The sequence below is a fragment of the Tachysurus fulvidraco genome, chromosome 13, assembly GCF_022655615.1.
Source record: "Tachysurus fulvidraco isolate hzauxx_2018 chromosome 13, HZAU_PFXX_2.0, whole genome shotgun sequence".
NCBI lineage: Eukaryota > Metazoa > Chordata > Actinopteri > Siluriformes > Bagridae > Tachysurus > Tachysurus fulvidraco.
The window spans coordinates 4,104,234-4,130,428 of record NC_062530.1 but is presented as its reverse complement, the minus strand read 5'-3'; the positions used below and the strand labels follow the sequence as shown (position 1 = coordinate 4,130,428).

Here is a 26,195-nt window from a genome sequence, read left to right as displayed (position 1 = left end):
GAGTTGTGCTCAGATGACGGCTAAGCAGTACTTTGTTTTGAGAGGCTTTCAGACGTTGAAGGTCTGGTGACAAGGAAAATAAGACATAAAAAAAAAAATAATAATAAAATAAAATCAACCGCATGGGATTCCGTTGAGAAGCTAATATACAGTATTCAAATTTATCTTATTGCCCGCGAGTCTCAGTGAATCTCAGTATCTAGACGTTTATGTGATTTTTTTGTCATAGCACTAAGCAGGGATAGGTAGAAGAGAAAGAGAGAGAGAGAGAGAGAGAGAGAGAGAGAGAGAGAGAGAGAGAGAGAGAGAGAGAGAGAGAGAGAGAGAGAGAGAGATTACAAGCATGAGGTCTGGCTGCAAAATGATAGCAAAGAACAAATACAAATTTTTCTCCGGTCACAGTACATCCCAGAGGAATGCTCTGAAGAACACTTTCAGCACGTTTCCACCTGGGGTGATTTATTTATTTTTTGTTCTATCGCTAACATGCTGGAAATGTTCCTCGGTTGTTCTCCTGGCTAGTTAATTAGCCGTGTAAAGCTGACATTAGGTCTGCAAAAGACTCCTGATGGAGGTGTGAGCACATGTCCCTTAACACCGGAGCGCCATGGAGCACAAGCCCGGAACGAGCGAGAGACGAACACACACAAGGTCTGTTTTTTTCCACAGCACAAAGAAGCAGCCGCCTGTTGCACCAGCTGAAGGTAAATCTTGGTGTAAAGTCAGTCATAAAGCATGGGTAGAATTTCAGACGCTCAAGGTATTAATAGTAAGTAAAGCAATGCATTTCATCATCACAATCACCAGCCAATCAGAAACACCATCTGACACAAACTGAAAATAGGACATCTGTTTCTTTTCCGGTTGATCATTATTACATATCTTTCCAAAACATGTGACAAAAAAAAAAAAAAAGAAAGAAATAAAATAAAAACCAAAATAAAATATAATTCTAAAAAAAATATATATTTGATTAAAAATAAGACAGTGTATTACCCAAAGAATTTTAGTTCTTACTCTGGTGTGAAACATGGATAGATCTAAATACTAATGTTTTTTTTACACAAAACATGTAGAACACAAATCTAGTGTAGAACAAATCTCTTGGTAAACCATGTGACAAAACATCATAGGATCTGATGAGACCAAGCTAGAACTTTATGGATATCATTCAAAAATGTATATTTGGCACAAAAACAAGACAGCGTATCAACCAAAGTATCTGTGCCCATAGAGAAGTATGGTGGTGGCAGCAATCTGCAATGGTGTTGCTTCTTTTCAGCTGGGGACTGATGTTCTATATAGAGAAAATCATGGATAGCTAAAAATATTTTGCCACAAAACCATTTTTCAACTTTCTATTTTGTTATTATGATATTATGTTATGTTTGATTCGTCTTCGAGCAATTTTCTAATTATTGTATATATAAAGATGATATGTTCCTTTAGAAGAATGATTCTACAGATGTTTGTGCCATTCTTTGTTATAGATTTTGATTTTAAAAGTCAAAAATGAAAGAGAAAATGGGAGATTATGTAAGCTTATCTGTAATGCTTTATCTTCCATTTAAAAAATGTACTACACACACATACACACACACAGATTTGATGCTAGCTGCCTAGCTAATGAGAACTGTGCCAACACCGGTTTACTTCAACCTCAACTCAGATCATTATTTTTGACCAAACACACACACACACACACACACACACACACACACACACACACACACACACACACACACACACACACACACACACACACACACACACACACTTGGCCTGCTTGCCCACCCAAGTGATGCAGCTCCCCTGGGTTTAGCTCATTCCTTGACACCTACACACCGTTTCTGTAATGAGTCTTTCTCCACACAGATGCACATTTATTAAACAGATGCCCATTTGTGATGACAGGTACGCGTGTGCGCGCGAGTGTTTGGACGTCCAAGCAATCATGCACCTTGCGCATCTCATTTGAACTTTAAATGTGCGAGACGGGTGGTGAGATCTCACTTCACACAAACAGAAAACCCAGCCCAGGGCTTTATTTAGCTTCTCTCTCTCTCTCTCTCTCTCTCTCTCTCTCTCTCTCTCTCTCTCTCTCTCTCTCTCTCTCTCTCTCTCTCTCTCTCTCCATTCAATGTCTATGTGATTCAATAGACCCATGCCTGCATCAATTCCAAAAACTATCTATACAAAACAAGACAAGACAAAACACGTAAAGGAAGACATTTATACATATACATATATGTGCATATTTACTGATTGATTGATCAATTGATGTCATGTCTGTTAGCCAGGTTGAAGGTTCACTTGAGTAAAACCGATTGAATCAAAACAATTTTTTTGTTGCTTTGGATGCTTTCATGGTACTTTCTTTTCCCATCAGCATCTTTTAATCATATCGCTCTATCACATGTCTTTCTGATCACACTCACCTGTTTTGTCTTTTTCTTGATTAGTAGAGTTTGTTGGTCTTACAGCGTGCGGTTCTTGCTACTGTTCCACAGGTGTTGGTGCAACTATTTTTTGTGTTTTTTCATTTATTTTAGTAAATTTCTGCTCTTTCAATCACCACATCCATATCCATTATCTCCTACGTTTACGGATTAGATGTAAATCTGTACCAAGGAAGTTTGTCTTTGAATTTAATGAGTTCCTTGCTGCAAAGAAGTTTGATAAGCTGTTTCAGGTTTCTATAGAAAATACTATACGGCATCATTTACTTATCATAGTAAACTTTTATACCACAATACACAGAAGGATTATGTTGAATTTGTTGAATTTTCTCCCTTTTTAACAGCAACATTCATGCTAATTGTATCAGAATCCTTGCATTAAGATCTGAAAACATTCGATTTGCAGATCTCTGCCTCCTTGTTTATTTATTTTTTTAGTTAGGATCGCTAATAAAGAGAGAAAGAAAGAACATTGGATCAGATATCAGAGCAGATATTGAGCTATAACCAGAAATCTGACACTTCCATAGATGTGTGATTCATCAGTGAAACCGATAAACAAGAGAGCTGTATCAGAGTACATGTAAACATCCTTCTCTCTGTCTGTCTCTATCTCTCTATCTCCCTCTCTGACTCTCGCTCAGTTAAATGACTCGTGTCATCCTACAGCAGACTGTGCTGCGTTTCTCCGAGCTCCCTGTTGCACTCTTTTTCACTTCATTCCACAGTACATGAGAGCTTTGATGCATTATGTAACATAATTGGAGAGTGCAGGAACAAAAATCTTTTGTTTAATGCGATGAAATGCATACACTGAAAAATACCTTGACTTAAAAGATACAGGATTTGGATTTAGCTTTGCTAGGAGTAAGAAAAAGAAAAAGAACTGAAGCCATATAGCTGAAGCAGCAATTGGTGGGGCCAAGCATTGGTAGGGTTGCAGAAATAGCAATTTAATGATTTAGTAGCTATTACACTGTCGCTGAACATGCATACTGTATGTCATATATCATGTGATCTCCGGGCCACAATATGTAAATGGAAATCTCAGACATTTCCTGTTTTTGTGGTCTGATGTTAGTTGAATCAATTTTTAAGATAACGAAAATATCTTGACATCACAAACAGTGTAGCCAGTGTAGCGCTCATTCCGAATAACTCTGTAAGTATCGTTTAATTCTCCAGAAGATGCCAGAACTTTGGTGGAAATGCCTATTTCTATCACCTATCCTTGGCACTATTCTCCAATGTATCTTGTAGAACTTTAGCCTTGGGTTTGAACAAAGCTCAGAACTCAAGTTTCACTTTTGTTTCTTTACTCTTTTCATCACCTTTCTGCCTGACAACGAAGTCTCTCCTGACAGCCCTTGTCGCTAAGCATACACATTCTTTCCAGAAATAGCTCCATAAAGCCAGCTATGTTTTTCAGAGGAGGTTATAAGCACAGAGTCATGATGATAAGTGGTGTATGTCTTCAAGCTTCACTGCTCTGTCAGCATACATGTATGAGGTGTGTGTGCACAATAAAACTCTTCAGAAGAGTTCGAAGATTCAAGAAAAGTCTGCGTTTCACAACATCTCAACAGCTCTCTTTCTCTCCTGAGTTTTTCCCCCTTAAATCAAATCTATACTATACTGTATACAGAATCTTAACTTCACAATAGACTAAAATGTCATGCCGTTCTCTCCATCTCTCTTTCCGTATCTCTCTCAGAAGACCGGAAGCTCTTTGTGGGGATGTTGGGGAAGCAGCAGAGCGAGGAGGACGTCCGCAGGCTCTTCGAGACGTTTGGCCAGATTGAGGAGTGCACCGTGCTCCGGGGGCCTGATGGGGCCAGTAAGGGTCAGCACCTACACACCTCCCTCTCTCTACCCTATTCACCCAGACCACTCCTTCTTTGTCCTCTCTGTTCCTCTCACCTCTGGCTTATCCTTTCATTACACTCTGTCATTGGCTTTTTCAATACATCCCTGTTTTTTGGGTACATCACTTCCCAAGTCCTCTAGCAAGAACGGTTCATCTTTTCTCTCATCATTTGTAGATTTTATTATTTATTTAACTGGTACAATTATTTAAAATGGCATAATGATACACTTTTACTACTGTTGGAAAAATCCTTATCTATATGCTTTGTACATAGTTTCTTTTAACTGTTTGACCATATATTAAATAATTAACATATAATCATCTGGAGCCCTAAACGGTTGCATCGAGGGTGAAAAAACCTCTTCAGTAGCTAGTTTATGAAGCTCTGGTGGTAACTTTAGAATTACTGAATAATAACCAAATGAGAAGGACATCATCATAAACAAGCTCAAAGTTGTGATGGATCTGTAGCCTACCCTGGGAACACTGGGCATCATGTGGGAAACAGGACACCCTCAATAAGCATTCACATCTCAGGCTACTTTAGCATAGCCAGTCCACACACATTGGAAGGCAGGAGGAAAATGGAGAACCTGAACATGGGAATAACAAGCATAACCCCACTCAGACATTAAACCTGAGCTCAGGATTGAACCAGGGACTTTGGGTCTATGGAGTATTCTTGCGATATTGCCTCAGGATCTACCACAATTTTAACCTGGTTCATGTTCATCTCATGTATTTATTATTTGGTTAAGCATAACTTATGGCTTAATGCCAGAATATGTATTTAAAATAGATGGTCTAGAGCTGGTTAAAAAAAATTCTGCACTGCATGCTCTACTCTGGGGTAGAGGCACAAAATGTTTTCAAGTAGCTCAATAATCTAAATGGGCCATCCAAAAAATAAGTGAAGCACACACTTCACACAGTTCATGCAGGAAACCTTACCCAATATCCACTGTCATTAAAGTTTATTCACTAATACTACAATCAATTATAAAGCCAGGTGCACACTTTGGTTCAGTTTGGACTTTAAAATATCAAATTAACAGCAAACATCATAAAATCATGGTTAGGTATTTGTGTTTTTGTAACTCTGAACCTTTTAGTATTTCTAACAGATCAATAAGTAGACTGTGGAAACACATAGATGTCCACACCTTTATTCTGAACACATTGCCGGTCACAGGGTATATGCAGCATATAATGTGTCTGCTTTCTGTTGCATTTGTTTTCAGGCAGAAATGTCACACGAATTCGATCTCATGTATGAGCTATTCCAGAAATTGCAATGACACTGTCATGAAACTTGTAAATGAATAGGATATAAAATGTAAGACATCTTTGCTTGCAGTCTTACCGAGGTGGAGAAATCTAAACATTCAAACCGATTTACAAACAGTCGATCGGTTCGGACGCTTTTATACTAGTACTGAAAATTGCACTGAAAAGATATTTGGGCAAGTCTTTTTAAAGCCCTTAATAAAATCAAACTCTGAGCTCATACCTGATCTGAGAATTAAACCACAATGCCGGTGTTTTTTAACAGAACAATCATTGCCCCAGAACTATTCTACCCTACATGCTTTAATCTGCTAAATTCAGCATCAACATGCTCATGATATTAGAAACTGTAAATGGTTTACGTTATACTATGTCAATCGATCACGATCATTCTAATTGCTCAATCTACTCATTAAAATTTTGTTTGAATTACGTTTAGTATAAGCGGCAGAATCAGGGTTTGTTGAGAAACTGAAAGTTTTACTGTATGTAAACTTCACTTCATATTGTTTCTTAAGTCTGACTGAACACATTCCTTTTTTATTATCAGGTGTGAACAGGTGTCAATGTCGGGACACAAAAAAACTTTTTTTTTGTTGGATTTTCCAGTGCTTCATTAGAAATATAAGTTGACAAAAATAATGACTGAAAACTGAAATAAAAATAGTTCTTGCCGTTGAATTCTTTGATGCTGCTCATGCACATCGTCTATGAATAAAACAGTCCTGAAAATGCTTCATCAAAAGTGCACTTTTCTCAGTTTTGAAGCTTTATTGCATTTGCACCTTCTCTCCTCTCCATGCAGCCTATATGGGATCTACTTCTCTCTCTCTCTCTCTCTCTCTCTCTCTCTCTCTCTCTCTCTCTCTCTCTCTCTCTCTCTCTCTCTCTCTCTCTCTCTCTCGCTCTTTTTCTCTCACTCAAAGTCTCTATCCCTTTCTCACACCTTATTCAGTCTTTCTCTCAGCAGACACTTGCCTCTCACACCTTCACTCTCTCTCACCTTCCAGTTCTCTCCACACCTTTAGTTCTCCACTTTCTTAGTCCCTCACTCAATACAAACACCTCCTACTCATTCTCTTCTTCCCTTCTCTTCATCCTACACCTGTTGGAAAGAGGCATTTTTTTGGTTGATTAGACACTTCCTTGTAGTTACACAGGGGTGAGTTCCTGTAATCCACTGGCTGCTGTGCTGTTTTCTTGTTACTGTAATGACACTGTGATAAAGACAATGCTTTTTAAAATAGGGAAAGAGTTGTTATATGAAACTAATCAGCAGTGGAGCTGTGTGATGCGATTCCAAATAAGTTCAACCATTTTTTTTTTCATTTGATCTAATAGATTTTTCTATTTTCTATTTTTCCTTTTTTGTTTGTTTGTTTGTATGTTTGTTTCTTTCTTTCTAATTTTGTAAGTGGTTTTGAATTCACTCAAAAATATTATTTTTTGACAATTTACTTTTTATCCATTTAAAGTTACATAAAATGCTTTGGAACAGTCGTGAACCTCCTTTTATCATCTACACCACATTTTTATCAGTGTCTCTGTTTTCTCTCTCTCTTTTAGCTAACTATAAAAAGAAAAAAAAAAGCATGCAGTTTATAACATAATGCAATAAATAAGCTACAAATGTCTTTGTCCTAAAAACATTGCTTTATAGTTCAATTATGAAATGACTCCCACCAAAATCTTTTTTTAAATGGATATTGAAAATAAACAGCTAAAATAGAAAAGAAATAGAAGCTGCTTTCAAGTTCACATGATTTTTGCAGGCAGCATGTATGTCCTAAATATTCCATAATTCAGTCTATAAAAATAGCACCATAAAATTTCCAGCACAGTGGGGACAATGCTGTGGTTTCTGTATAAAGCTCCTTACAAACAACATTTCAAATTTTTTTTTTTTTTTTTTTTTTTTTTTTTTTTTTTTTTGCTAATTGGGAAGACTTTTTTTCCATCATCAACTTATTTTGAGTATAACACATGATTGAAACGTGTCAGTTCTGTTAAACAGCACCCCCTCTTGGTGATTCATTTACACTTTTGCCATGTGATAAGCAGATTCAACTCAAGTTCACACCCATTTCCTCCAGTGATTAATCAACATCGCCTTAGTTTTCTCACAGTCAGCACCTGACTAACTACTCATGAAAAACATGCAGTTAGAGTTGTTATGTCACATTTGGTTTACTGTTGTGTCTGAGAAAGGGAGAGACGTAAATAAAACAAAGAGACCGGATGCTTGCTTCAAAAAAGAATTGGAGTCAAAATAATAAATAAAAGATTATGAACTGAGACTTTTAACCTTTTAACCTTTCAATAATTATGATATTGTATTTGTACTTTTCTTACTAGCTTAAAAAAAACAGAAGAAAAGGAAAAGGCGGTATTCCTATAATTTCAGGCAGCGAAAAAGGATTTTGTAATTATTCACTAATTACAGAGTGCAGTTGTAATGTGTGACATCTGTGTCTGTATGTAGAGAGAAAGAAATGTTAAAATATTTATATATGCACATAGTAAGTGAGTAGACAATTTACTAAGCTAGCATAAAGCTGGAGTTTAAAACTATTTATAAATGTGTTTATATATCATGGAGCAAATAATCGACCAAGAAAGTACAAAGTCAGAATAAAACATAAAACTAAGTTAGGTATTGGGCTGTTAACAGAACTCACACAATGTGCTCAAATGTACCGCCAGTGCACTGCTAAAAATGGTTAAACAAATTGCAAAGTTTGCACTTGCTAAATAAATACAAGTGAAATATATTTTGCAGCACATAACCAACAACCTACTGTTGTTCTGGAAGTGGAAGTTTATGTGGGATGTCGAACAGTGAAACATCCAGTGAGGATAAACTAAATATAAGCACTTCTAGAACATCGCTTATCCAATCCATTTAGTGAACCTGAACTAACTGGGGTATAATTCTGTGACAAGGTAGTATCATAGATGTCACTTATTAGGTTATAAGTATAAGGAATTTGCTAGCATGGGTATTGCCTAGCTTTTCACCTAGGCAACAATATGAAGCCAAAAATTAGAAAAAAATAACATTATTTGATCTTGACTTTTATGATTTATTAAATAAAAAATATAAAAGGTCAGTTAGTGACATCCAAAGGGTTTTCCCAGGCCGTGACATACTCACTATCGCTGTTTTTTCTGAGATCATGCATAAAATTGATCCACATAGGCTTTAGTAAGTGACACAGTCTCATCCCATCTTCATCTTCATGAAGCTACCAGAAGTGAAAAAAACAAAAAACATTTTGCTTGTGTGTGTGTGTGTGTGTGTGTGTGTGTGTGTGTGTGTGTGTGTGTGTGTGTGTGTGTGTGTGTGTGTGTGTGTGTGTGTGTGTGCGCGTGTGTGTGCGAAAGAGAGCGATAGAGAGAGAGAGAGAGAGAGAGACAGACAGAGAGAGAGACAGAGAGAGAGAGAGAGAGAGAGAGAGAGAGAGAGAGAGAGAGAGAGAGAGAGAGAGAGAGAGTTTGTGTGTCTCAATTCCTTGTGGTCTTTAAAAATCTCATCGCAAATGATCTTGGCAGCAGCAGTATCAAGGCTGAATTCCAGGAACTCAACCCCCCTCCTTCTACTTCAAACCAGACCAAAACACTTTCCTTCTGTCCCGCTATTGATGCAAATTCATACGGCCTCTCAGAGTCTCTCTACCCTATAAAAAAGGCCAAGAAGTTTAATATGCATGTCTCTTTTCTCTTTCTTTTTTTCCCCAGCTCTCCCTGAGGGAGCATGCGTATAGTTCAGGCCTAGTCGTAATAATAGAGATATGGCTTTTAGTTCCATAATTATGATGTGCTATACACATCGCCCATTCAAACAGAGAGAATTCATGCATGCATATTATTTTCGCTGTGAATTCAAAATGGAGCACGGAAACCTCACAGCTAAAAGCTGCCACAGTTTTTTTTTCACACCTCACTCCCCCCTCGAACATTTCACCAAGCTGCACAAAGGCCTTAAATTTGCACTGTAATTTCGGAGTCCCTCATCACTTTCATTTCACTGAAGATTTGCGATTCTCGGCTCTCCACAATTCTGTTCTATCTGGGTCAAGAGGAAAGTTGGTCACAGAAAAACGCCTTTATGTGCTTTTAATGAAGCGAATTTGAAGAAAGTAAAAGTTTGGCTTGCGCCACAGCTGCCTCGAGGATCGCTCGCTCGTGTATTGACCACTGCAGGGCTTGTTGGAAGGATGTTTGCGCTGTAATCGTCTTGCTGCCTCCGCTGTGCCAGTAAAAGATGCAGTCTTGGAGCAGCATGCCGTCCACTCTAAAGGTTAAAGTCTTTTTGTGCTCTCAAAACGAAGGCATGCATTTAGAGCGGCGCAATAGCACGATGAAGTTTTCAGCTCGATTTGGAGGGGGTGTTGAGTTTACGTACAAATTGTTCAATAGAAATCAAACCACGGTTCTGTCTCAACAGGGACCTTCCTTTTGTCTACCATAAATCTTTCAACACCCTTTCACTTTTTATTTCTTTTTCTTTCCTTTTGTGGCTTTTCAGAATATGGTTGATCCTGTAGCCATTTTCAAAATTTTCTCCCAGATGCCCATCCACCAGCCTGCTTTTCCTTTTATAAAACAGCTACCAATTGGGGAGGGTTTTTTGTTTTATATCGTTTATAGCTTCTTCAATTAATGAGGAATAGACTGGATGTATTTTCTCTGTAAAAGTCTCTAGTTCTTTTTTTTTCTTAGAAGTGAAGACAATGTTCTTGGCTGGGGTCAGGAAACAGGCAGACCGTGTTATCACAGTTTTATCCATAAGCCATGGGGGCAAAACTAGACACTAATAGCACGTGACTAAGAGGAATCTTCCATGTTTAAGACTTGTGAAGAACAGATGGCCAAACAGAGCGTCACGTGGATACTCTTGATGCCTTAAGTACAAAAAGATCTGTTAATAGCTGCATGCGGAAAGTAATTTATATCTAGATAAGTCTTGTGCTGTGTTAAATTCAATCCTGCAGGGTTGCCAGGAGTTTTGCAATCAGTCTCTCCAGGATTTCATGCAGTGATTGTTGTCACCAAAATGCTTGATTTGTGTTGTGCCGTTTTTGTCCTTTTTTTTTATTTAAAACTACTTTAATTCACAAAATTGCAAGTAAAAGATTCTTCATTTAATCTCCTACCAGTGAAGATTGTAGCTGTACTCATGTTCAGGGATTGTCAATTGAAGAGAGCTTTGGACAAATACGTGTCGTGATGATGTCAGATGATGTCAAATATGAAAATCTGTGCTAATTTTGACAAACTTCAAGCTCCTAATAACATCTTAGAGTTTTGATGTTACGCTAATTCATGCCATCGAAAATAGTGAAATCCTGGAGGGAGTGTTAACAGCATCTAGAATACACCCATTAAATCAAGCATTTGCCTTTGAGCATCATAAAAAGTAACCGTTTTGATAAAAAACATCACATTTCTTTTTAATGTTTTGCTGTAGTCTGAATAAAAGAGAATAAAAATACAGTACAACAATGTGGCTGATAAACAAATACAAAAAAAAAGGGAAAAATTGTAAACAGTTGTGCTGATTCAGGCTATTAAATGATTTAGAGGCGTATATAAAAGATATATAAGGAATCCAATTCAATTCAATTTCTTTGTATAGCGTTGATGTGATGCAGACTGATGTTTTTTTCCCGTGGCAGACATTCATTATGTTCTAAAATGTTTTAGTCATCTTCTAATATTGCAATTTCCAATGATTTTCAAATTTAAATAAAATTAAATGACAGAATATCCTTTTTTATACCTTTAGAGTTACAATGTTGTAGAAAGTCTCTGAAACAGTTGAGCACCTGTTATCACTGTCAATGACTTTTTAGGTTAAAAGATAGGAAGTGAAGGGAAGTGAAGACCGGGAATGGTTAAAATAAATCAATCTATATGAGCAAGATCGAGGATGGTTTATGAATTTAAATTTAACACCTCGTCAGTATGAGCACTTAACGAATATTCATGTCAGTCTGGAGATGACCCTTTAGGAGGTTCTGTGTCATTTCAATGGGGTAAATTTTCATTAGTATATTCACCCGAGATGTTGTGTGTTTGTGTGTCTTATGTCTCCTGGGTGAAGTGATCAGCAGCTGTAATTTGAGTGAATCATCTTTTTGCTGCCTGTGTGTCATTTTTAATGCATTTTTTGACTGAAAATATATGTTGGGTTCTTCTATGAAAGTATTTGAAGTCTCAAATATGATTAGTCAGAAGTTGAAAGATGTTTAATATGATCAATGTAACAACTATGTGACAATAATCGATTCCCACCTCCACCTTGTGTGTGTGGAGTTTGCATGTTCTCCCCGTGCCTTGGGGGTTTCCTCCGGGTACTCCGGTTTCCTCCCCCGGTCCAAAGACATGAATGGTAGGTTGATTGGCATCTCTGGAAAATTGTCCGTAGTGTGTGAGGGTGTGAGTGAATGAGAGTGTGTGTGTGCCCTGCGATGGGTTGGCACTCTGTCCAGGGTGTATCCTGCCTTGATGCCTGATGACGCCTGAGATAGCACAGGCTCCCCATGACCTGAGAAGATCGGATAAGCGGTAGAAAATTAATGAATGAATGAATGACAGACACTTTATGCAAATATGGAGCAACTTGCAGCAGAAGAATGAGAGTGAAGAGAGGGGAGTACATATATCATCTACGGCAAAGAGCACACACTTTTTCTGCTTCATGTTGTACGATATGATGCTTATATATTGCTGAATTTTATATACAAACTCCCTCCATGAGCTCCAAAACAGATATGGGATGCTAGTTGCACCACCCACTGAGAAACAGTGTTACTATGGCAACAAGTAGTAGGAAGGCCTACTGCTGACTTCGTAGTAGAGCGACTGGAAACCTGCAGCTGTATGTGTGATATTTAGTTTAAGATGTAACGCTGTAACTTCCCAAGGCAGAGGACAAAGAGCTTATCACTTTTTTCTTTCTTATTAATTACAATCTAGTTACTTAAAAAAAGTTAGAGAAACTGGTGAGTAAAAAAATCGCTGCTATACCGTCCATGATAACAGGAATGAACTAGATAATAGACAATTCCCCAACTTTAAAGGTAGCAATAAACAGATAAAAATATATGACTCAGAAGTGAACCTCATCCTCGTTTGGGTGACACTGGACAGTAAATAATGTAAATGTAAATAATGTTCTTTCTACAACAATTTGCTGTTGAGTGGAATTAAGCAACCAAATGATACAATAGGACTAACGAGTAACACTTCAGAATGTAAAGTTATTAGTTTACAAACAAACTACTCCATTGATTTACATCAGGATGCATCACACCACCTGACCATTTATTCTTTACCTATTACAACAAACCCCATTGTGTTTTATTCCATACAAATTGTACTCTTTCCTATCATTCACAATATCCCCTCGAGCCTGTTGTAAATAAGAGTAACCAGCCTGAATAACTGCATGGACATATTGATCAGCTCCCTCAGAGTAATTCAGTTTGAACAAATCTACAGTAGTGTTTATTTAACATACAACCTGAATGCTGTTTGCTTCTTAATCAGATCCGAAAATATGAGATATACAGCAGCATAGTGAAAACTATATCAGTGCTAGGTGTACTAAACCACCCATTGCCTAAAATTGCACTCACAGGGCCTTGAAGAAGGATTACAGTGCTGCGATTGTGTCATCATAATCTCCATTATAAGTGACTGCACATAGATCACCATGTGTAAATATGAAACAAATTAATAATCACAAACAAGGCTCTCGGGTGGGGGTGGGGGCTGTCAAGTGTCTGTCTGGTGTGTGTGTATTTGTGTGTGTGTGTGTGTGTGTGTGTGTGTGTGTGTGTGTGTGTGTGTGTGTGTGTGTGTGTGTGTGTGTGTGTGTGTGTGTGTGTGTGTGTGTGTGTGTGAAAGAGAGAGAGAGAGAGAGAGAGAGAGAGAGAGAGAGAGATTAGTAAAAGGACGTGTTGCTCCATGCAGCTAATGCATTCAGCACAATTATACTGATTTATTCAGTACGCCGCACCCTGCACACACGAATGGCAGAATACATTAACAAAGCCGATAACATGAAAACAATGGTAATGAGTGTGTTTGCCCTCTTCAAGACCTGGTTTCTCTCTCTCTCTCTCTCTCTCTCTCTCTCTCTCTCTCTCTCTCTCTCTCTCTCTCTCTCTCTCTCTCGTTCTCTCTCGTTCTCTCTCTATGTGCAGGCTGTGCCTTTGTCAAGTTTTCCAGCCATGCAGAAGCGCAGGCAGCCATCAATAGCCTGCATGGAGGCCAGACCATGCCGGTGAGTGTTTATACACACACACACACACACACACACACACACACACACACACACACACACACACACACCATCATAGACATTGCTAAATAAACAGTGAGATATTGGGTTTTGATCCTCAGGATGCACAATGTAAACTGTGAAAAAAAGTCTCTCTCTCTCTCTCTCTCTCTCTCTCTCTCTCTCTCTCTCTCTCTCTCTCTCTCTCTCTCTCTCTCTCTCTCTCTCTCTCTCTCAATCACTCTGTGCCTAATTGGGTTTCACTGATAATTTTGTGCTTCTCTACCTGGCCTGTAAAAGGCCAATGTGAATGATGCCTTCGCTTAAAACCATACAGCAGTTACAAATGCAATTAGCCGCTCACATATTGTCGAACAAATTGCAACATCATAAATATTCAGAAGTCATTTGCTCTTTAGCTCGAACTCAATTAAGACTTCCAGGTAACACGATCTGGTACAGTTCTGATAAAGACTGTTATAACAGTGAAGAAAGTTTTCACAACTATTGCAATATTCTTTCATTTAAATACAATTATGGATTCTTTGAATTGTATTTGGTAAGCTGTTGTTTAAGAAGCTCATAACATTTAAGAAATGTGTCATACAGCCTCATACGTCATTGTATTTCTTAAAACAAAAGTCAACCTTAAACAAAGATCATCTACTGTATAAATAAAAATATCAAACTGTGAAAAATAATTGACTTAAAAAACTAAAAGCTTTTTCAAAATTTAAAATGAATTATGAAACTAGAAACTTTAAATAAAAGAATCAATAAAAATAGGTTTGCATTTGCAGATAAAAGTTAAAAGTAAACAGTAAACATTTTAATTGAAAAGTTAAACACACAAACAAACAAACAAACAAATAAATTTTTTTTTTAAAGTTGAAAGTTTAAATCAAAAGTCAATAAAAAAAATCTAATTAAACAGTGAACTTAAAAAAGGCAAAAACCTAAAGATGCAAAAGTCATATAAAAAGAGTCAATTTAAACAGAAATCACCTTTAAATAATAACGTTAATTTTTACATGAAACACTAAAAATGTACATGAAATCAAATTGTCATAATGTAACAAAAATTAAAAAGTTGCCTTCATTTTTCAACACTTTTATTGATTTTTTTTCTATTTTTCTTTTTAAACCAGTTTTTAAACCACTAATGTTTACGCTTATGGCCTTAGTTATGTATGTAATTGTGGTTAGAATAGATGGTGGAGATGTTTGCAGATGTCATATTTAGCCATTTATATCACACTAAAAGCATTTATATTACGCTAAAAGTAATTAAGAGTAGCGTATGGAAAGAAAGCAGATTTACAGAAGAATCTAATTTACAATTGATCCTTCCTCCATATACTTTACACAAGGTCATGGTGAATCTATTCTGCCTCTGGAATATGTTGCATTTCTCCACTGTGACATATGGGCCGAGTTACAAACCGAGAATGAATCTAACGCCATCCAGGCTCTCGTTAATAATCCATGTCATCTATACCCCATCTCTACTTCCACACCTGTTCCCTTCACAGCTAGTCCAATTCCGAATTAGATTAATAGACAAGATGGTCATGAGTACTCAACCAAGCCGCTGGGACCGCGGGGAATATTATTCATTTGCTCAGTATCTCTGCCACATGTTGTCAACAACGCAACAATGGCTAAACAAAATGGTGAGAGTGAGGAGAGAGTGGGGAATTTGTCCATGATGAGAGGATGATAAGAACGGGTACGGTGCCAGCTGCAGGAGTGGTCTTAGCCAGCGCTGGCACATGAGCATCTGGCATACGTATTAGCGTACGTAAATATCACCTGGCCGCAAATACATTTGGCCATAATGAAAGGATTTAATGGAACAGAAAGAGCAGATGCAGACACAGAAGGGCACAAGGGATGAAGGAAATCAGGACTAGAGTCGTCTCTGACTGCTGACCGTACATGCCGGTGTTAGCTTTGAATTTCATCATCCCTTCTGGAGTTCTTTAGTAAAAGTTCTACAAGTGTGGTTTAGGTCTAGAAACTTTTGAAGCTCATAGAGGCTAAAGCTTTGTGATGCGTTCAACATGTTTATTTGCCTGAGTTGTTCAAAGTTAGGCGGTTTCTCTGTATGTCCAAACTGACATTTGCTTTTCAGCTGATGCTATGTATGTGTAATTAGATTCTATATGAAGATATACACCACAATTTTAAACTAGAATTGTAGAACATGATTAAAAATGTTCAAATGTTTTTTAAACAGTAAAAAACACTGCAAGCTGTGTTTGATTCCGGGGAATCAACACATCCAGTAAAGGTTGTACAAGCCCCTTAGTCCTCTTAGTGCTGGTCCCAAGCTTGGAATAAAATAGGAGGGTAGGCCACCCGGCATAAAACATTTGCCAAATCACATATGCGGATCAATGAACCCTTTGAGGCAACCATTATTAAGAGCAGCTAAAAGAACAACTAGCTAGCCTATTTCTATTTACTAGCTTATCTATTAGTTCACGGCCTCAATGCTGCGGCCAAATTCCCAGGCACTGGAGGTTGCACAAGCCAGTTCAATCATAGTGCTGGTCTCAAACCTAAATATCAATTGACCTGAATGATTACACAGTATTATAGACTAACAGAATTCTGAGTACATATTTAACACAGGGATAGAGTATAGTAGGGCATGCTGAAAGAACCAGCAGCTTGTGAAGCACAGTTACGAGTAGAATTATCTGACAGCAGAAAGAAAATACATCATGTGGCTTTTTGAGTCATCAGGAGTCTGCATCTTTTGCCAGAGGGAAGGAGCTGAAGTATGAGGTATGCTGGTGTGGGAGGGGTCAGAGTCAGAGTACACTTTTAAAGCTCTGATGTATTTGATGTACAGAGATTGTACCGATGGAAAATCAGGTCTGATTATTTTCCCCCACAATCTGTTGAAGTTTTCTCTTCAGTGTGTGAGTCAGTATTGCTGTACCAGACAGTCATGAAGGATGTCAGGATGCTTTTGATGATTGCTAGTAGCAGCCTTTTTAATATATATCACTTTAGTTTTCTCAGTCGAGTCTCTGTTGTTCTTTGAAGATGATGATGATGATGATGATGATGATGGGTTTAAGTCCCATGTAGGTGAGCTGCTCATATGTGTGATCAGAAACTTGAACGTGATTGTTGGTTAACTGTCTATTCTAACATGGTTTTTGTGATGTAGGGATTTCGATTATCTGTTCCTTGCTGTAACGCCTCTTACCTAATAGTTGGATGATGTATTATCATTGTCAATTTATAAGCAAGAAAAGCATTGAAATGAAGAGAGAATATCAGAGTATGCAGTGCATGCAGGTGGTATGTCTGTGGGAGGTGTCTGGCCCATGGGCAGCGTTTATGAGAGATTGTGTTGACGTGCACTTTTGAAGTGATGACAGGCACTATTGAGACCCAATGTGATGATAAAAATATCACAAAGCCATACTGCAGTATGTTCCCAGCTCAGGCACTGCAAGGCACTACTCCTGCATAAATTATTGGCATCCCTTCTCTTATTGCAAATCATTTCAGCTTGCTGGAAAGTGTGCAGATTAGTTTCACTTTAAAATGGGCTGTTAAGCATGCTGTATTAATCTGCATGAATTCCACAGTGGAAAATTTCTCAAGATAAATAAGGGCAAGAACCGACAAAGGACAAGGTGTATTGTGAAGCTGTTGCATTAATAAAGCAAGGGTTATTTCAGGCAAAAAATGAATTAAGCTTATAAATAGGTTATTTGCATGTTATTTACATGATTTACACCAAAATATTCAGTCATTCATCTTCAGTAATTGCTCCATCCTGGTCACAAGGTAGGAACAGATCCTGCACGGGACACTAGGGTATAAGTATTTAACATATCAAGTTTAGAATTTTTAAAAGCCAGATTGTGTTTGCAGAGAAGAAAAGTTTCCCAAGTCTGGGAATTTTAATGATATGCTCTTAAAGGCACTTTACCTACAAAGTTTGAACAGCTCTATGTAGAGGTCTGTTTGGTTAAAATACACGTGACACAGAGCATTCACGTAAAAATTTGATACATTACAATTTATCATACATCGCTATTTAACATATGCAATCCTTTCTTTTCCTGTGAGAATGGAATGTGATAAATTTACATCTTTATAGAAAAAATCTATTCATGTCAAACATCCACCACAGAACCTCTGAGTAAGTATGTTACAACAGAAATATAGAATGTTATTGACATGCATGAGAGCATTAATATTAACCCAATATGCATCATGCTACTATAACACAGTGGTTTGCACAGACTAACAAGAAGCCCTTTATTATTAACAGTACACTTACTGACTTACTGTCCATGTTTGATATCAGTGTTTCAATACAAACTAGAATGTACCAAATTTCCACTTCGGGATTAATAAAGTTCACTTCTCTAATCTAATATACTCTACATTATACTTCTCTACTCTACGTTACTCTACTCTGCTGTACTCTACATTACTCTACTCTACATTGCTCTACTTTACTCTACATTACTCCACTGTACAATGCTCTATTCTATCTCACTCTACTCTACATCACTCTACTCCACTCTACACTGCTCTACATTATTCCACTGTACACTGCTTTACTTTACTCAGCTCTACACTGCTCTACTCTACATTACTCCACTTTACATTGCTCTACTTTACACTACATTACTCCACTCTACATTACTCTATGCTACATTAATCCGCCCTACACTGCTGTACTCTACTCTACACTGCTCTACGCTACATTAATCAATCCTACACTGCTGTACTCTACTCTACATTACTCTACGCTACATTAATCAACCCTACACTGCTGTACTCTACTCTATATTACTCTACGCTACATTAATCAACCATACACTGCTGTACTCTACACTCCACTGCTGTATAATGTTGTGCATTACTCTGCTCTACTCCACATTACTTTAGTCTACACTGCTATTATCTACATTACTCCATTACTCTATTATGTTCCACTCGTTATTCTATACACATTTATATAATTTTATAAAATTTATAAAACTCTTCTCTGTTCTACTCTTATCCACACTACTCTATTTGCTCTGTCCTACATTACTCTACTCTACTATACTCTACATGACTCTACAATACAGTACTGTATTCTACTTTATTTTACCCTGCATTGCTCTACTCTACACTATTCTGTTCTGCACTCTACTTACATTACATTAATCTCTACTCTCCAATACTGTACTCTACTCGACTCTACTCTAACCTACTCTACTGCCCTTCTGCAACACCTCTGCTACTGAGATTTTAGATAACGTGCAGATTTTACCGTGTGTGTGCGTGTTTATTTCTGGGTGCATGTGTGTTACTGTTTTAAGCGACAGTGACGGATGTTTATGCTACTGTCCTATGAATAAACAATTTTTCAGTCCTGCTGTAAAAATATAGCCATGAATAAATCTCATATCCTGCTATGTAGTTGTTTTTAACTCCGTTGTGACAGATTAAGTGTTTCGTCCTCTTTGATAAAAGCGCCGAAAGCTTTTTATTTATATTTGTCACAACAGTCAACATCACGTCGCCGTACCGAGCGTAAACTACATCAACTAAGTAAACGAACCTTGAAAGCAGACCTCGATTTTGTTTTCTTTCTTTTTTTAAAAAAATTCCATACCGACATGCGATGTGACGGTGTGACAGACCGTTGGCGGCATGTCTTCTTTTCAAACTCCGATCTAATCCTTCAATTACACTTTGAGTTATTGTTTTGTTCCTCTTTCTTTTCTTTACATCTCTCTGGCCCATGCAAAATCCAATATCGGTGCTCATCACGAGTGCGGCGTGTTCTCCTCGAAATGGGATTAGTTTTTTGAACCCGTGACAAATGCCTCAGTCGGACCTGCCAGAAATGACGGCTCCCCGTTGCAGCTTATCAAATTCGCCGTATTCATTTTTCTGTCAGGACAGAGGAGTCGGCCCTGGCGGTGATTATTGTGTTTGTTTGTGAGGATATGGCTTTCAGCAGGGACGGGGAATAACGTGTCGCTCTCCTGCCACGTGTATAATACCCGCTGCCACATTTCCACGTCACGGCATCAACGCATCATCCATGTCGCCGCAGCCGAGGGGGAATTTAGGCTGTGGCTTGACCTTTCAGGGTGAACGCATATGAGATTTTCATTTCATTATCTCCTAAGACCTGGGCCATATGAAAAGGAAATATATTTGCATATCATTTTATACACGTGTCATACAGTTCCTTTTTTTACTTTAAATTATTTTTATGATTTCTTTCTTCTTCTTTCTCTCTAACCATTTTTCTCTCTCTTTATTTCTTTTTATCTCTCCACAACTTTTCTCTTGAACTCTTCTTGTATTTCTCTTTCCATTAATCTCTCTTTCCCCTTTCCCTCATTTAGGCTGTCATCTTTTTTCCTGTCTTTCAATTGTTCTTGCTCTGTCGTCTCCCTGTCTTGCTCGTTGTGTCAATCTCTCTCCATTCGTTGTTTTTCTGGATCGCTCACTTTATTTCTGTTTCTCTCTCTCTCTCTCTCTCTCTCTCTCTCTCTCTCTCTCTCTCTCTCTCTCTCTCTCTCTCTCTCGACTCTCTTTATCACTGTCCTTCTCTATCTGTCTCTCTGTCTTTCTTTTTATCAATCTGTTTCAGTTTCTGTATATATTGCTGTCTATATGTCCTTCCCTTCTTTCTCTCTCTTTCCTGTCTTTACGTATCTCTCTATGGTTCTATCAGTCAGTCTGACATTCTCACAATTTGCTTATCTTCATCTTTAACTTACCCTTACTGTCTCTTTTGGTCTCTTTTTCTATTCTCTGTCAATCTCTTCTCTTTCTTTTACTCTATACTATACTTGTCACACACTTTCTCTTCATTTCTTCCTCTGTCTAGTATTTTCTGTCTTTGTCTTAATTATACTCTCTTTATCTTTCTTCTGTTTTCTATGTACATCATCTGTCCAGCTAGTTTTGTTCCCTATTTTATGTGCTGAATTCTCTAATTTGGCATGCGAGGAGAGCGAGGATGAGACATGGAGACGAGAGATTCGATGAGAGAGAGCTAGAGAGAGAGCATAGAGCGCCAGAGAGCGACTAAAGGATGATGAGAGCGAGCAGGGGAGATATAGAGCGTCGTCTGAAGCAGAAAACGATAAGCGTGCGCTGGAGCTCTCTGATGGGAAGAAGAAGAATTTCGTGTTAGCAAATGTGTTTCGCTCATACATCTGTTCCTTCATTTTTCTTTCTTAGCACTTTGTGGCTTCCTTCTGTCCGTCTGTCTTCGATAGATCGGTCCCCTCTCACTCTCGTCGTCTAACTCAGTGTCTTTAACTCTTGAGCTGCTCTCGACTGTCTCTACCGCTGTCTCTCTGCACAATCTCTGTCTGTGTTTTTCCCTTTCCTGTATAATTCTCTCTCGCTAGCGTGTATGCAAACGTGAGGGTGCGTGAGAGCCAACAACTAAGTGAGTAGCACATGTGTATGATGTGGATCAGGTAGTGGTGCGGGATATAGAGAGAGAGTATATATAGGAGAGATGGGAGAGATGAGATATATTATATATATCTCTATGTCTCTGTGTGGTGTGTATATCTAGAAACTACCCTAATCTCTCTCTCTGCTCATTCTCTCCTAGCTCTATACGCTCTCTCTCTCTCTCTCTCTCTCTCTCTCTCTCTCTCTCTCTCTCTCTCTCTCTCTCTCTCTCTCTCTCTCTCTCTCTCTCTCTCTCTCTCTCTCTCTCTCTGTTTCATGAGCCATGTCCCCATGCTGGCTGTGTGCCAACCCGATGCATTCTTCACGAGCTGATAAATAAATAAGTGGACACACAGATACATCGAGTGTGAATGTGATCTAAATGCCAGACCGCCCTGCTCCAGGAGAAAGAAAAAAAATTATACAGACAGGTAGAGGAAGTAGCAAAAGATGAAGGAAAGTGAGAGAGAGGAAAACTCCAGGAGAGAGTGTACAGAGCTGGAGGGGGATATGTTTGCTAAGCGTCGACCTCATTAAATCCGACAGTCTGGTCTCTCCTCCGGTTGGGGATGGGGTTGGGGGTTGGGGTGTTGGTTTGGAGTGAACGGAGAAAAGGTCAGCAGGTGGAATGAAATGAAATTAGAAAGGACAAAATAGCGCCGCTCTACTCCAGCTCTGCGCAGAATCGATTCGACTAATTGAAACGGCGTCCCGGGCAGCACAGCAGATGGGTCCCTGCGGGCCAAGGAGTGTGTGACAGGATGTGATATGAAACCTGCCGAAGCTCACACACAGCTGCCACAGAGCCACTGCACAGCTGAGGTTCATGAGCAAAGCTGGCCTGGAGCCTCACGCTTCACACTAGCACTGTTTTTTTATACACCGTCAACTTTAAAAATGTTTACACTTGAGCTTTCCAACATAGCAGTGCAGGCCACAACTTAACAGGTTTCAAATAACATCCTGCCTCATACAAAAACAAACACACACACACACACACACACACACACACACACACACACACACACACACACACACACACACACACACACACACACACACACACACACACACACATCCTGTCAGCAACTTTTACTTTCTTGGGCTTTTTTAAGCTAAAACTGAAAGTATCCTGATCTTCTTTATAGCATAGACTCTGTCAGATTCGTGAATCTATGTTTCAGCACAGAAGATTTAATCCTAGATTTCTATGACAGATGATCCAGATAATATATGAAATAAAACGATAACAATTAATGTTTAATAATAAAAAAAAACTGTTATTATTTAGTAAAGCATGTCACCATGGATATGGTAAAGCTTTCTGTGGGGAGATTCAGGAGAGAAGAGTCTTCAAGAGAGAAGAGTCACAAATTGCTGTGACTTTACAACAGAGAGAATAAGAGAGGCTTGATAAATCTTTAATGACTCTTTATAGCTGATAAAATGCTAAGCTGATTTGTGGACATTAAACAAGGTTGCTATAGCTATAGATAGATAAAAAGATAACACATTAATCAAAACTTTAATTACTTTATGCCTTTCAAGAGGCTGCATTGTTTATACTGTTTTACGTTAAGTTTACTTCAGCTTTATTGTGTGTTTTTTACTTTTTAATGCAAAAGTTAATTTTTTAAAAAAGTCTTTTTCTATTAAATGATATTTTTTATAGTTTGTGTTCAATTCAATTCAATTCAAGTTTATTTGTATAGCAGCTTTACAGAACATAAACTCTGTGTGTGTGTGTGTGTGTGTGTGTGTGTGTGTGTGTGTGTGTGTGTGTGTGTGTGTGTGTGTGTGTGTGTGTGTGTGTGTGTGTGTGTTCACGACTGTCAGCCTTTCAAGCCTTACTAACTCACACAAGAACCTGTCTCTGTTCATTGTTCTTCAGATTAATTTGATGTAAAGTGGAGAGTGTTGTCATCAATCCTCCATTTATATTTTCCACAAATACTTCTGCCAGTGTGCAACAGCTCATGTTCCTCTCAGAAGCAGATGTAATTAGGAAGCTGTATCCACCACTGACGTGTTGGAAAGCTTTCTGAAGCCTACCGTGGTCTTCACACTTCTCTCCAGTGCACACAGCCAGAGCCTCAAGCCTTCACACACAGCCATCACTCATACAGCTCATCAACTCATTGCCAGCACCCATCATTTTTCCTTATGGCAACCCGAGGGCCCAATTAAAGCACTCGGTGCAGGCCCGGGCTGTGGAGCACTTTCATGTGGACATTTCTCTTAACACTGGTCTAATAAAATCTGCACGAGAGGCCTGAGCTATGTGACACCGCTACCAGCAATAACAGCATGAATGATGATGAGTTGCAATATCGTCATATGTGTTATTTCTTTCTTATTGTTCGTATATGTTGTTTAATGTATAAACTTCTAATATTTATTTAAACACATTCCACATATTAATACCAAATTCATTGTAATGTATTCCTTTACCAACCCCAAAGTGTATGAATTTTGAAGAAATGGAAAAAAAAAGTTTCGTTGGGGAAAAAAAAATCCATGTTTTTACACAATATGGGTATTATACATTTATACATGTGACTCACTTTAGAAAAACACACATACTGTTCAACAAAATGACATTGATCATTTTTATTAGTCTATATTCTGTCCATACCATGTTGGATAAGGAACATTAGTTCTGTCTTAACCTTTTGTAGATAAGAGTTAATCAAACCAGAAAAACAAACTTTAGCTTAATCAATTTAGTGTGTTAGCAGATATCAGCTGTCAGTCATTACATCTGTGGCATCATCAAAACAAAAAAAGAGCGCTTGTAAGTTTTATTTTAATACAGTTTAATAATAAAGAGTCAACTCAAGTAAATAAAAGAGGAAGAAACCTTCATGAAACCTTATCCTCATTTGGGTGACACTGGAGGGTGTAATTATAAATATACAGTCCAACAATTGTGTATTGATGAGGAGCTTGTTTTCCTCATACAGTAGACCATGTTTAGTTGGCATCTCCTTTTAGAATGTCTGAATACTTCATGAAGCAGAATCCAACTGGAGATGATATACTGTACCTTTAGATGCCTCAGGATCCTCACAGGGTTGGCCTCATCTCAATGAAGGTCCAAAATCTTCATGACACAGAACACAGCTGGATGTTTGCTCAAAACCTAAACTTATAAAGTAAAGCTACAAAAAGAGAGTGTTTCAAGAGTATGTAAGAATTGTGTACATTCCTGACAGCTGATGATGATGGTGAACTGTATGTTTCTGTTTGTTTCACATTCTCAGGGTGCGTCCTCCAGCCTGGTAGTGAAGTTTGCCGACACGGATAAAGAGCGAACCCTGCGCCGGATGCACCAGATGGCAGGACAGCTTGGCATCTTCAGCCCCATGACTATCCAGTTCGGGGCCTACGGAGCCTACACACACGCTGTAAGACCCGATATGTCAATTAGACCCTAACCCTACGCTTTATTCCGTCTAAACGACCCATTAGAGATTTTTACTAGAAGTAGAATAATACTAAAGATCTACTTTCACCATAAACATTAATGTCCTAGTTTCTTTAATGAATATGGAAAATGTTTAGAACATTAAATCTAGAAATAAAGGTTATTTGATTCACCATGATAGTCACTTTGTCTACACAGGCATAATTGTATTCAATTCAATTCAATTCAATTCAATTCAATTCAAGTTTATTTGTATAGCGCTTTTTACAATAGACATTGTCTCAAAGCAGCTTTACAGAGCATAAACATAAAGCAGAAGGAAGACATAGTTAATGATAAAGGAAATATATATTGCAATAAAAATTATAATTGCATTAGTATAAAATTAAAAGATATGGTGTAGGTCAGTGGGACAGATATTCCTAAGTAAAGAAACAAAAATCTAGTTAATTAATCACTTACTGAGTTATGTACACTCAGACAATCGCTCAGTGGACACCGGTTAAATCTAAAAATAATTTCTCGCACCCAAACCCGATAATACATAGTCTAAGGCTGATTGTAATGAATTTACACGTCAGCCTGTGGTACTTCCGGGACCAAAGCCAAGTAAAAATATGTGAGCACGGCTGTATATAACTTCCTCCTTCCCAAACACTAAACTGTCTCTGGGCTCCCAGGAGTGAAATCATTACTGTGTATATTTCCACCCCTGCTCAAGTCTCCGTATGTTTGGAGACGGCAACGTTAGCGCTGAAGCTTTGACCGATAACAGACTCTGGCTAGCAGATGCTGTCTGTGCCCACGCTGCCGACACACAGCTCGTTATAGATGCTTAGCAGGGAACAGTCGAGCAGAGCGAAATCACAGTTGGGAATTCTGGAGGCCCAACTCCGTAGAGGCCTAAGGAGATATTCGTGAGCTCGGTTTTAGGACACACAAAGGAAACTCAGGGAATGTGAACAAGATGTTTCCCTGTGGGGTTTTTCTCCGGATATTATACTAAGAAAGTGATATTTCTGAATCAGTAATTTCCAATCTAAATGCATGCTGTTATTTCTGTTCAGGAAGCAGGGAATCTTATGGAAAAACTAATGCTAGGTGTGGATATTGTAAGGAAATGAAGTGTCTGAGAAAATAGCTTTGGATTAGACTTCAACACTAGCCAGTTTGTGAACAGGTTATTAATTAATCAGATTATTAATTCATCATCTGTTGCTGCTTTAACCTGGTCAGGGCTTTGGTGAATCCAGAGTCTATACTGGGAATGCTGGGCATTCCGGTTCATCTCACATGCAAATAATAAAACACATTTAAAGACTATAATATTTATAATAGCAATCATATATACATCTGGAAGATGAGGCTTGTTAGTTGCTTCTCAGGTTGTGGTAGGCAGCTACACAT

The 26,195-nt window shown here is 38.2% G+C and overlaps 1 protein-coding gene across 11 annotated transcripts in view; it reads left to right on the top strand.

Moving 5' to 3' along the window:
• Positions 1-26,195, top strand: part of celf6 (CUGBP Elav-like family member 6) — a 142,162-nt gene that overhangs the window by 97,017 nt on the left and 18,950 nt on the right. For 7 of the 11 annotated variants that reach the window (XR_003442499.2, XR_007144765.1, XM_027159304.2 and 4 more), the window contains exons 4-6: positions 4,174-4,302; positions 13,827-13,906; positions 24,625-24,768. Coding sequence is in view for 9 of the 11 variants with exons in the window: in XM_027159304.2 (XP_027015105.1) it covers positions 4,174-4,302; positions 13,827-13,906; positions 24,625-24,768 (353 nt within the window). In the remaining 2 variants the exon portion in view is untranslated. The remainder of the gene's footprint in view (positions 1-4,173; positions 4,303-13,826; positions 13,907-24,624; positions 24,769-26,195) is intronic. The other 4 variants (XM_027159303.2, XM_027159299.2, XM_027159302.2 and 1 more) reach the window with 3 other exon arrangements.